The 13,679-nt window shown below is 41.9% G+C and overlaps 1 protein-coding gene across 1 annotated transcript in view; it reads left to right on the top strand.

Moving 5' to 3' along the window:
• Nucleotides 1–8,542: 8,542 nt before the first annotated feature.
• PLCXD3 (phosphatidylinositol specific phospholipase C X domain containing 3) overlaps nucleotides 8,543–13,679 on the top strand; it is a 174,388-nt gene continuing 169,251 nt past the window's right edge. The window contains exon 1 of the mRNA XM_046000972.1: nucleotides 8,543–8,837. Coding sequence (XP_045856928.1) covers nucleotides 8,735–8,837 — 103 coding nt within the window. The 5' untranslated portion in view covers nucleotides 8,543–8,734. The remainder of the gene's footprint in view (nucleotides 8,838–13,679) is intronic.

Consider the following 13,679-nt stretch of genomic DNA (forward strand, 5'->3'; position numbering starts at 1 on the left):
ACCCTTCTTTTCACTACATCTGTATCATTGGGGTAGATATCCATAATGCAATTGCTGGGTCATAGGGTAGCTCTATCTTTAATTTTTTGAGGACCTTCCACATTGTTTATCCCTGGGATGCAAGGGTGGTTCTACATTTGCAAATCAATCAATGTGATAGAACACAAAAATAAGAGAAGAGACAAGAACCATATGCTCCTCTCAGTTGATGCAGAAAAAGCATTTGACAAAATACAGCATCTTTTCCTGATAAAACTCTTCAGAGTATAGGGATAGAAGGAATATTCCTCAACTTCATAAAATCCATCTATGAAAAACCCACAGTGAATATCACTCTCAATGAAGAAAAGCTAAGAGCCTTCCTACTGAGATCAGGAACACAAGAATGTCCACTCTCTACCACTATTGTTCAACATAGTACTAGAAGTCATAGGAACAGCAATCAGACAACAAAAGGAAATAAAAAGTATTCATATTGGCAAACAAGAAGTCAAACTCTCTCTTTTCACAGATGACATGATACTATATGTGGAAAACCCAAAATCTCTGCCCCCAAATCACTAGAACTCATACAGCAATTCAGTAATGTGGCAGGATACAAAATCAATGTGCAGAAATCAGTTGCTTTCTTATACACTAACAATGAAACTGTAGAACAAGAAATTAAAGAACTGACTCCATTTACAATAGCACCAAAAACAATAAGATACCTTGGTACAAACCTAACCAAAGAGTTAAATGACCTATAATCTAGGAACTAAAAAACACTCATGAAAGATATTGAAGAAGACACAAAAAGATGAAAAAATTTTCCACGCTCATGGATCAGAAGTATAAACATTGTTAAAATGTCTATGTGCCCAGAGCAATCTGTACGATCAACATCATCCCAATCAAAATATCCTGCACCCTTGTGAGTGACTCCTGCTTCTTGACTTCCTACAGCTCTAGTCTTAGTCTAGCCTAACCTCCTTCTATATAAGACTTACCAAGATCCTCACTGAATTACCCCTACACCACTTCCTAGCAGCATCCAAATCAGAGCAAATACCACTTCTTAAAATCCACCCCCCAAATTGCATAACAAAAGAGCAAATTTTATAAGCTCACATGCCCTCTTGAGGAGATATTCCACAGTTTCCATGATGTATGTTTTCCCTCACAGCCAAAAGTAACAGACCTAATTTGTGTAATTTCAGGTGTGTTCCTCATAGTCATTGGCTAGAAGATAAACTCTTATTAGATGAGTATGATGGGAAATTTATAGTTGATCAAACAACTATGGTCCTTCTGATGACTAATAATCATTGGTCATTAGGGTTTTTTGTTTTGTTAAAATATACATAACATAAAATTTGCCATCTGAACTATTTTTAAGTGCACAGTTCAGTGGCATTAAGTACATTTACGTTGTTGTGTTACTATCATCACTAACTATCCATCTCCAGAACTTTTTCATGATCCTAAACTGAATCTCTGTACCCATTAAACCGTAATCCTTGTTCTCACTTCCCCAGACCCTGCTTGATAACCACGATTCTTCTTTCTGTCTCTATGTATTTTACTATGTTAGTTAGCTGATATTGGTGGAATCACATAATAATTGTCCTTTTGTATCTGGCTTATTTCATTTGGAGTAATGTCTTCAAAGTTTATCCAAGTTGTAGCAGGGGTCAGAATTTCTTTCCTTTTTAAAAGCTGAATAATATTCCATCATACAATTAAACCACATTTTGTTTATGCATTCATCCATCAATGGACATTCCTTTGTCAATTGCCTTTTGGCAATTGTGAATAATGCTGCTATGAGCTCTGGTATAATTATAGTCATAGTTTTTTAAGGAAGAATGAGTAAAATAATTTTTGGATTTTTTTGATTCTGCATGTGGACCTGTAGGGGTCTCTTTCTTCCTTCCCAGGCCACCCTCCACCTCTAGCCATTCCCATGCCAAGAGAAATCACACATTTTGCTGGTAATGGCCCCTCAAAAATCTACATCATGCTATTTCTAGGTTTCAGCACTAATTTTACCAAGATGGCTCTAGGGATAGGACAAATGAGAGGAAACAGTAGAGATGCAGAAAAATTTTGAACCAGTTTTTCTTTCAAAATATATTTTCAAAACTAAGTTCTAAGTGTTTGGTACCCAGTGAGGTGCTAAAGGATAGGCATGCCAAAGAAGGCTTCTTGACATTGAGGTGAGAGATCTAGGCTTGTCATTTCTTTGTTCAGCCATGAAGCTATCATTTGCCACTTTCTGATGGAAACAAGCTCAGGGACTTGCAGCTCTATCTTTGCTCTCCAGGACAGAGCACATGAGAGACACTCAAGAAATATTTATGAAATGAGGAAATGGATGGGTATTATGAGGCTGTACGCCTTAGGCATTGAGAGGGGCATTACAGAGTATCCAATAGCACCATCCCGATCCACATAATGCTTTAAGAGTAAATGCAGAATTAGAAACACATAAGCTAGCTATAACCAAACTGCAGTGGGCGTGCAGAGAAAGAGATTACTTCTACTATGGACAGGAAGGGGAGTTGCCAAGATGAGTTTGAATGGGAAGAATTTTGCCAGATAAAAGCAGGAAAGTGCATTCCACAGGGTAGCAAGAAGCAAAACTGTAAACCACAGTTTACAAAGTTCCCATTCTGTTCAATAAACTTTAGATTCTGCACTTCGTTTCAGCTTCAGAGTGCCTTCTACTTTCCCTCCCCCAAGAGGAAATAATTTCTCTCACACTTGAGTTCAGGAAACCAAGAAATGCACAGTAACTAAGTGGGAAAACATGGATTTGAATCCAGGCCTTCAGATGCCAGAGCCTGTGATTCCAACCCCTAGATTATATTCAATGGGTGTTAATTAGCTTGTCCTGGGCTGGCACATAAGGGGCAGATGTGGGGGAAGAGAGCGGGGGAGACTGAACACTTTAATGTGACTAAGTAGTATTCTAATATATATGGTATAATATGTATGTGGTATAATATTACATTATACCAAAAATTCTTTATCCATTTATCTATCAGTGGACACTTAGGTTGCTTCATTTTACTGACTATTAAAAATAATGCTGCAGTAATCATAGAGGTGTGTATATCTTTTTGAATTAATGTTTTCATTTTCTTTGGATAAATACCCAGTAGTGGAATTACTGGATCATATGGTATTTCTATGTTTAATTTTTTTTTAAACAAAACTTCATATTGTTTTCCACAGTGGCTGCACCAATACACGTTCCCACGAACAGATGCTTAAGGAAGGATTCCTTTTTCTCTATCTCCTTGTCAATACTTGTTATTTCTTGTCTCTTTGATGGCAAGTGTAAGGTGATCTCCCATTGTGGTTTTTGCTTTGTTTTTTTTTAGATTTTATTTATTTATTTGACAGAGATCACAAATAGGCAGAGAGAGAGAGAGGAAGGGAAGCAGCCTTCTTGCCAAGCAGAGAGCCCCATGCAGGGCTTGATTCCAGGATCCTGGGATCATGACCTGAGCCAAAGGCAGAGGCTTTAACCCACTGAGCCACCCAGGCACCACACATTATGGTTTTGATTTGCACTTCCCTGATGATGAGTGGTGTTGAGCATCTTTTCATGTGTCTGTTGGCCATTTCTATACCTTCTTTGGAAAAATGTCTATTCAGTTCTTCTGCCCAGTTTATGATCAGATTTTTTTTTAATGGTGTGAGTTGTATAAATTCTTTATGTATTTTGGATCTATTAACCCCTTACCAGATATATTATCTGCAAATATCTTCTCCCATTTAGTAGGTTGCCTTTTTGTTTTGTTGATGCTTTCCATCACTGTGCAAAAGCTTTTTATTTTAGTGTTGTTCCAATCAATTTATTTTTGGTTTTGTTTCCCTTGCCTGAGGAGACATATCTAGAATAATGTGGCTAAGGCCAATGTCAAAAAAATTACTGCCTATGTTTTCTCCTAGGATTTTTATGGTTTCAGGTCTTACATTTAGGTGTTTAATCCATTTTTAGTTTATTTTTGTGTTGGGTGTAAGAAAGTAGTTCAGTTTCATTCTTTGGCATGTAGCTGTCCAGTTTCCCAAGCACCATTTATTGAAGAGACTGTTTTATCCCCCAGTGTATATTCTTGCCTCCTTTGTCATAGATTAATTGACCATATAAGCATGGGTTTAGTTCCAGGAAGAAAGAGCCATGTGTGTTTAAGAGTGGAAGAGGATATGACATAAGGAAATGTTTCAAATGAGTAGTAATGTGTATCAACTGGGCATAACTTGATTTTAATTGAGAGTTAAAGATTACATGAAAAAGTTTTAATAGTAGCATGGCCACTGCAACAAGTCATTTTGCTCTTTCCACTTATGCTTAACAGTTTTTTAAGGTTAACAATTATTGACACCACAACTGAAAATCATTAGTCTTTTCCATCTCTGTTGCAGAGATTAAAATGTTATTCCACACCTTAAGTTGTCTGGTTAGAGAAAACAAAGTAAAACAAAAACAAAGGAAATATTTTCATTCTACCTCTTGCTATTTCCAGAAGCTATACACATGAGAAACAATCACAAAGGAAATAGAGCTGTAGGATAATAGAGTCACAGGGGGCCCTAGAGATCAGTAACAACTTCTAGTTTAGTTTACCAGTGGTTGTGATGGTTAATTTTTTTTTTTAAAGATTTCATTTATTTATTTGACAGAGAGACAGAGATCCCAAGTAGGCAGAGAGGCAGACAGAGAGAAGGGGGGAGGCAGGCTCTCTGCCAAGCAGAGAGCCTGATGCGGGGCTCGATCCCAGGACCCTGAGATCATGACCTGAGCCAAAGGCTTAACCCACTGAGACACCCAGGCGCCCCGTGATGGTTAATTTTATGTGTCAGCTTGGTTAGACTATGATGCCCAGTAGTTTAGTCAAACACTAGTCTAGATGTTGCTGTGAAGATCTTTGTGGATGTGATTAGCATATGTAGTTATTTGACTTTAAGTAAAGCAAATTATTTTCTATAATGTTACTGGGCCTCATCTAATCAGTCAAAGGTCTTGAGAACTGGGACAGGTTTCCTAAAGAATTCCTATTCAAGACGGCAATATAGAAATCCTACCGGATTTCCCAACCTACTGGATGCCTTTCAGGTTTTCCAGCTCTTACAATCACATGAGCCAAGTCCTTAAAATAAATCCTGTCTCTTCCTCCTCCCTTCCCTTTTTTCCACCTTTCTCCTTCCCTCACTCTCCCCATATATATTTATAAACATAAATATATGTAATATATATTTATTTATATTTTATATTTATATTTTACTTTATATATGAATAATAACATATTTATATTTATTATATAAAGTTATTTATATTTTATATATAAATATATAATATACTTTATGTATAATAATATATATTATATATATTTCTCTAGAGAATTATGGCTAATGCAGTGGGATAACTAAAGCTTAGTGAAATTACATGAATTTCTTAATGTCATTTAATAAGTGATGGCAGAGCCGGTAATAGAAAGATGGGGAAACTGGGTCATAAAATTGCCTAAAATATTGATTATAAGACTAGGAAAGAAATTCAGAACTATGAACTTTTAACCCTGTGTTTTCTGGTGGATTGCAAGCTGAAAAATGTGAAATTTTATGCAAAACCAATATATTAAAAATTCTGAAATTTAAAGCAGATAAAACAGGAGAGGGATTGTTTATTTCACCAAAAGGTATGTACTAATTCTTTTTTTAATATATAATTGAAATTCAATTAGCCAACATATAGTACATCATTAATCTCAGATATAGTGTTTGACAGTTCATCAGTTGCATATAACACCCAGTGTTCATCATATCACACGCCTTCCTTAGCGCTCATCACCCAGTTAACTCATTCTCCCATACACCTCCCCTCCAACAACACTCAGTTTGTTTCCTATAGTTAAGAGTTTCTCATGGTTTTTCTCTCTCTCTGATGACTTCCCATTCAGTTTTTCCTCCCTTCCTCTATGATCCTCTGCTATTTCCTATATTCCACATATGAGTGAAGGCATGTGATAGCTGTCTTTCCCTGACTGACTTATTTTACTCAACATAATACCCTCCAGTTCCATCCATGTCAATGTAAATGGTAAGTATTCATCCTTTCTGATGGCTGAGTAATATTTCATTGTATATATGTATATCACATCTTCTTTATCCCTTCGTCTGTTGATGGACATCTCAGCTCTTTTCACAGTTTGGCTATTGTGGACATTGCTGGTATATACAGTGGGGTGCAGGTGCCCCTTTGGATCATTACATTTGTATCTTTGCGGTAAATACCTAGTAGTGCAGCTGGTGGGTCATAGGGAAGTTCTTTTTAACTTCTTGAGGAACCTCCATACCGTTTTCCAGAGTGGTTGCACCAGCTTTCATTCCCACCAACAGTGTAAGAGGGTTCCCCTTTTTCTGCATTGTCATACAATTCTTTATAAAGACAATTTTCCTCAACACTTAAAGTGGCCTCATTTAAAAAAAAAAAAAAAAAAGTAAGCTTAGAGGCACCTGGGTGGTTTAGTTGGTTAAGTGACTGCCTTTGGCTCAGGTCATGATCCCAGCTTACTGGGACAAGAGCCTTGAATCAGGCTCCCTGCTCGGTGGGAAGCCTGCATCCCTCTCTCCCTCTGCCTGCTGCTCCTCTTGTATGCTCTGTCTCTCTCTTTCTGTCAAATAAATAAATAAATAAAATCTTAAAAAATAAAAAAGGTTTGCAACCTTTTAGAGACACATAAGTTCAACATAGTTGAACAGGGCATTTTTAAAGTGTATCTTATTAAAAAATATTCCCAAGATCTAATAATTGCTTCATTCTCCTGAAGATGGATGCTCTGTGTGGATAGAAAAGATAATGAAGGAAATAATCATATGTTATCTTAATAAACAGAAATCTTGTATTTTGTATGATGCTTTGCTGATAACAAAGTTTTTCATGTACACTCCTTCCTGGAAGCTTCACCACAAATCTCTGAGTTATTATCAACATTTTATAATGGAGATAACCAGGACTAACAGAACTAGAAGACTTGTCCAAACTATTTAGACAAAGCAACTGATTCCCAGATCTGAGCTCTCTCCTCGCAGCCTTGCCATAATGCCGGCAGAGCACCAGCATTATTCAGAAGGGTGGTATTTGTAGGTCTCTTGACCTAGCATCTTATAGGGAACTAAATTTTCACTCTAATCAAAAGGATTTGTGGGCTCCTACTGGGCTCTCAAGAATATTAAGATTTATCTTAGGAAAAAGAATCCTAGGATAGGTCTTTCTTATTCTGAAAGATAACCCTACCTTGTTCTCTTGAAGCTATGAATTATTCGAAGAAGCAATGGAAAATTGGATCACTAAGGATGAGGAACAATCTCTTCTCTCCATCTTTCTCACAGTGTACCCCATTTGGAGTAAATATTCTGTGGGCTCTGCATCTTCTTATAATAAGCAAGCATTAGTTGTGGTTTTGGGTGCTGTGTGGTTTACTGAATGATCATTCCCAGCTTTTCTAGCTCTCTCTCCTACCTTGTTTTCATTTCTCCAACTGAAAGCATTTGCTTTAGGAACAGGATTTACACACCACTGCATCTACATTCTTTGGGTTGCAACGACTTAACATATTTTGAGTGCATTTCTTGAACGTTCCTCAGGCCACCCCTGGACTATCATATTTGTAAAACTGGATTTTTCTTCTCTTTCTTATCTGAGAGCAGGTGGACCAAGACAGTTCTTTGGAGGCTCAATGAGTGATTTCTCCTGAGAGAGACACATCTCTCCAGTCTGCGGAGGAATGAAAAGTCAGACAATCGCATAAATCATTTTGAAAGTTGCCAAATAAATTCTACCAACTGCTACTGGCAATAATTACAGTATGTCACTGGGAAATGCGATTTTCCTCTAGCATTGGGCTTTAGCCATGTCCTGAGTGCCATGAAAACGACACAGAGAGCACACCGGCAGCTCTCTCCATAGCAATAACCGATTTCTCACGATCCAGGAAAAGAAGGGGTTGAAGTGCTTCTTTACCTTGAAATGTCTGGAACAGGGTATCAGGGAATAAGTAGGAACCACTAGAATTTACTGCTCTTTGCGGAAAGCACTCTTGTCAACTACTCCAAAAATTAGGCGAACTGGTGATTAAAGACCACCATTTTGTTATAAGCAGGGCTGTGGGCTCTGGCCGGGGAGAGGCACAACCTGTTGTAGCTTACAAAAAGGAAAGCTCTTTGGTAAGAATGGAAAGTCCTGAAAGCCAGTATGAGAGTCTGCTCCCTGGGAGGCGATAGCATCCCAAGTCTACTAGGATTTTAGGTTCAACCCCAAGACTGGTTTTCATACAGATAGGACCGGGAAGTCACATCAAGGGCCGAGCACAGCCATGGGCAAAGCAGCTGGGTGAACCAAGTTAGAAAGAAGACAAGGAAAGCTGCAGAATGGCGAGAAAAGGCAGAGACGCAGAGGAGGGATAAGACGGGAGGAGGGAGTCGAGGAGGGAGGGGAGAGAGGAGAAAGCCGAGCGCGGACGTCAGGAACAAAAGCTCCAGCGGAGTCTGGCGGAGGCACTAGGGGAGCATGGGGTGTTTTGAATAATTATTAAAATTAGCATGTGTCTGCGCCATCCTGTGGGTGTGGCGCAGAGCGGAGTGTAAACTCCAGCGGGGCCGGAGCAAACATTGGATTAGAGGCAGCAGCCTGCCAGCCTGCCGAGGAGTGCGGGGACCAGCGCGCGGCACGCCGACCGGCACGATGGCCTCGTCTCAGGGGAAGAACGAGCTGAAATTTGCCGACTGGATGGCAACTCTGCCGGAGAGCATCCACAGCATCCCCCTCACCAATTTAGCCATCCCAGGTAGGTGCGCGGAGGCTGCCGACGGGGCGCTCACCTGCCCCGCCCTGCATTATCTGCCACGAAGTGGGAACTTGCCACGCTGCCCGAGGGAGGGAAACTCGTCCCCAGGGGAGGGTCTCCGGCCAGGCGAGCGCGTGCCTGGGAGCCTCGGCCCTCTGGCGTTTTGCAAACCTCTGGGGACCGTGGCGCGGCGAGTCAAGGTGACTGCTGTTGCACTGGGCTTGGGAAGCAGGCAGGCTGCACGAGAGGGCTGGGGCAGGGGAAGCCTCCGCTCTAGGATCCGCCTTGCGCCCCCTCCCACGGTTCTCCTCGCAGACTTGGGGGGGTGGGGTGCGCGGGGGCGACTTCTCGGACTGTGGGGTGACCGAGCGCCGTGAGCGCGAGCGGTGTCCTGAGGGCTTGGCCCCGGCTCGTGGACCTCCGACTCCATCCCTGTCACGGAATGGAGCGGATTTGGTAGATTTCTCGGTTAGAACCTACCCGGGTCGTTAATATTCATCCCCAGTCTCCTTTAAAGAGACAAAGCGCTTCTCTAAGAGCGAGGAAAGTTCAGGGACCTGCGGCGGCGCGATCGCTGCCCTTGACCGCAAGCTGAAGGGAGCGAGGGGAGGAGGGCGCCGCTTCCCGGTCTGCCGGGTGGTCACCGTCTGGATTCTGTTTCAAGTGCGGCTGGCGGCGTGTAGCGCCGGGGTCAGGAAAGCAAACCCTTGGGAACCGTGCGTCTGCTGCTCGGGACAGAAGCCCGGCGGCGGAGGGGTGGGATTCACAGGCGAACCAAAGGGGGAAAGGGGAGCACGCGAGTGTCGAGACAGCCTCGAAGGAAGGAAATCTGGGCAAAGCGAGGAAGAGACGCGAGGGATCCGATCCAGAAGCTTCAGCATGGCGCGCGGGGCTCAGATCAGAGGACTAGACAGGCTTCCTGGGCGGGAGCGTGCAGTAGCCCCTAGCTCAGGTGTGCAGAAGAGACGGACGTTTCAGGGCAGAGTACCACGGTGACAGCTGGGGACACGGCCATACTTCGTTACCAATTTGACTTTTCACTTGGGTTGAGGGTGCAGATGCCTGATTTTCCCAGGAGCCGGCCAGAGGGCAATTTACCCACAGGTAGTCCCCCCGCCCCCCAGCTCTCCTCCCCCCCCCCCCCCCCCCCTCGAGCTCAGCCCTGTTATCAAGTTCAACCCTCTGGTCTGTCTCCTCTTAATCTACCCCATCCAGCGCCCCCTCTCAGCCACTGGAGGAAGACAAAATAAAGAGGAAAGGGGAAGGGGAAAAAAAAGGGAAGAGAGGAGTTCCTTTGAGAAATCCCAACAGGCTCAACCAGCAGCTCTGGAATTGATCAGTAAACCTAAATCAATGGTCGTTAGTCAAGTGGATGTTTGGCTGCTATGACAGGCACAGGCTGCACTCAGCACCAACCCCTGAAGAAAGGGGTTGTCTCCTTATACCCTTCCTCAAGAGGTAACTTCCCAAGAGCCCAGGTATCTCGGAGGAAAAGAACAACCCAGCTTCTCCACTGTGTGCTTAGCCCTGCTACCTGGGTGAGCCTAGGGATTGCTCTTTTGAAGGAGACCGTAGAAAGTACACAACTTTGTTGGCAAAATTTCTCTCTCGCTTCCACAGGCGTTCCTATCCTCTTTGCTTCCTTTCGTTTTACACAGTTGCTTTCATACAATCTCACCTGAATATTTCCGTACACGTAGAAAGTAATCAAGGCAAGGACTCTGATGCTGGCCTTCTGATGGGTGACTTGCCAGGTACACACGGAGTTAAAAAGCCCAAGTTCACATTGTTACTTACGAGGGATAGTAGGATACTACGTCAGAATCTATATCACATTTCTGTAATTCTTCACTTTTCAAAACCCTAGTATGGACACCAGATCAGAGAACTCTTCCCCAAACCTCATCAGTGCTGGTCATATTCACTCCATTTCATAAATGTAAAAACTGCAGCTCGGTGAAGGCCAGTAATTTACCCCCAGACCAGTGATCTGACCCCTAGAGTGGTCCTTAGAGAAAGTCTCCTAGGAATTTTTGAGGGAAATGCATTGGGGGTTGTGTCTGGATGGCTCAGTAGCAACAGCTACTAATCAGGGTGAGGGGATAAGGAGTGAGGCATTAACAGGATACAGGGCAGTTTTCCTTTTCTCAAGTGAAAACCTGAGGTCAGAGACCGATACTCTGCTTGTCTTCCTGTGGAGGCGTTGGGGGTAAGATTGGGAGGCTTTGCATGGGATCCATTTTGAGTGTAATACTAAGAGGGGTTATGGCATTGGATGCCATGGGAATTCTCACTGCTTTCTCAGCTCTTCTTAATATGATTCTCAAAGTGAACCCCCTGCAAAACCTCACATCCTTACCCCCAATACTTCTGAGAAGAAAAAAAAAGATGTTTCACCAAATCCACACCCCCGAATTTCCCCCATGATTTTGTAAAGTTGGTTTGGTGGATCCATGTATATAAATCTAGGTGTTAGAATGGGTTTGGTACTTTTCTGCATTACTCAACTCTAAGAATTTTCGGAGGAAAAAAAGACATTCAAACTTTGATAGAGAAGACTAATTGGAGACTATTAAACACTAATGGAATAATTGCCTTAAAATCATGCTAATAGCTTCCTGGCTGCTACATGTTTACTTGGCCAGTTGCTACAGCTTGAATTAAGTAATTATCTCCACCATTTAAAACCACTCCTGATGTACCACACAAGCGTTTCTGTGGAAGGCAACGACTGCTCCGTCATCCTCAAAGTTCAGGTTTTTCTTAGGTGAAGCAACTGGAGAGTGAAGAGCCGCTTAATTAAGAGGCCACCCACTTGGGGCAGCTGACCCAGATCACCCAGGGCTAGTGCAAAGAACAACTGTGCAGGTGTGTGATACTCCCCACCGCGAGTGCCTTTCTGACTTCTCTAAACATTTCTCACGTGTCTGCATCTTCCGTGCTTTCAGAACCAAATCGCTTACTGGCTGTTTGCATTTAAATGGTCTCATGATTTGATATTGACTGGCCTAACTAGTTGCTGGTAATCGGCATTAGTAGTTTTACTAACAGTTTACCTTTCAAAGGCATGGAGCTGTCGGAATATATTGAAAGGTGCTCAGATTCTCGTCTCATTCGTCATTTCTTCCAGTCTCTAATGAGGCCAAATGGAATTTTCATTCATACATGTTTTTTTAAACAATATCCTGGCATTTGGGGTTATGAGTGATGCTTCCTGTCACTACAGGCAGGTGAGAGAGAATAAAGAGAAATGGAAGCAGGAAGACAAATGGTGAAATTCAGGTGAAAGCGAGTTTGATGAATTTCTGACATCTTTGCAGGAGAGTTCTAACCTTCCAATCATGGCGTCTCCAGAACCACAGTAAAGAGACGCATCGTGGGAGTAAGCAAGCTTTTTGCTTGATCTGGGTAGGGTGTTGGTGATCTGGGTCTAGGAGAGGGAGTCATTCTGTCCAAAATCTGAAAGATCGGGCAGGGTTTTTAATTCCACGGGATGGTTCTGCCATACATTTTCTGATAACATGATGAAAATCTTCACATAATACAGCAAACTGACCATGTAATAATGAAAGATTGGCCAAAATATTGTGGTATTGGAACTCAGAGAGAGTGTATATTTCCTTGGTGTTGGAGTTCACGGAGAGGCTGAGACCTCCAGCTGACCCTAAATATGGACCCCAGCAATCAGAGTCTCCTCATCCCCTCCCCTTTCCTTGGAACATACTTTCTACCCACTGTCCCACAGTTGGAGGTCTTTCAAGGACGCTGCCGTAAGAGAGTAGTCCTTATTAAGACCATCTGGTGGTACACGTGACTGAACCCAGGCAAGGTCTCTCCAAATAAAGTCTTAAGATTCCCGTTGGTGGGTGTGAAGATCTACTCTTCCTGTAGCCACCCCAGACAAGCCTCATATATAGGTTCTCTTGCTTCTGAAACGTGCCACCTACCAGTCTGGGGTGGCCTGCTTCTTTCTTTAGTCTCTTCATGACCTCTGTGTACAGGGGTTAGTTTTCAAACAGACACTTAAATAGGAATTGTTGATTGTGCTTTAGATAAGGAACGCAGAAATGCTTTGGAAATCAATAATTGTACCTGATGATTTTGTCCGTTTCTTCCAGAAAATACCAATGGCAATGGAAAAGAGCAGTTTTACTTAGAGAAACTAGATGTTTATACAGCTCTGACTTTTGTGTTCTTGTGTCTGCTTTTATTAGTTTTTCATTTCTTTCCTCACAACAATCTCTTCTTGTTGCCAGTATTTCTGGAGCCAGCTGTCTTCTTCCTTTTCTTTGTAATTTACTGTTTCTATTTTGATTGGGTTGAGACCATCTAAAGGGCAAATCTATGATTGTGTCTCATTGTACAAATTTCTTTTAAGAAGCAGGGTTTGTTTTTGTGTGGGTTTTTTTCCCCCCCATCATTTTAGTCAGGATGGTATTATGGGAGTTAATCTTTGAAAGCAATCAAAAAGCAACTAAATTGTTTAGGGTGAATACCTTTTTGTGTTGCTTTTCTATTTCCTGATTTTGTTTTTGATTTTGCTAAAAAGGAAAAATTAAGTATCTGGAACATCATTTATTCTTGGACTTTTTCTTGATGAGTTGAACTGCATCACCACCTATTAAGATAAAGTGATACTGATGCCATTTTACAGCTTATAAAATGTGTTCTCATTTACACACATGTTTTCTACATGTTGTATCAGTAAACCTCCAAGGCCTTGCTACTTAGAGTTGGACAAGGGGAGGTAGAAATGTATCTCAGATTCCACCTCTCAGACCAATTTAATCATAATCAGCCTTTAACAAGAACCCGAGGTGACTTATATACACATTTAAAGTT

This window comes from Meles meles, chromosome 3 (assembly GCF_922984935.1).
Source record: "Meles meles chromosome 3, mMelMel3.1 paternal haplotype, whole genome shotgun sequence".
NCBI classification, from domain to species: Eukaryota; Metazoa; Chordata; class Mammalia; order Carnivora; family Mustelidae; genus Meles; species Meles meles.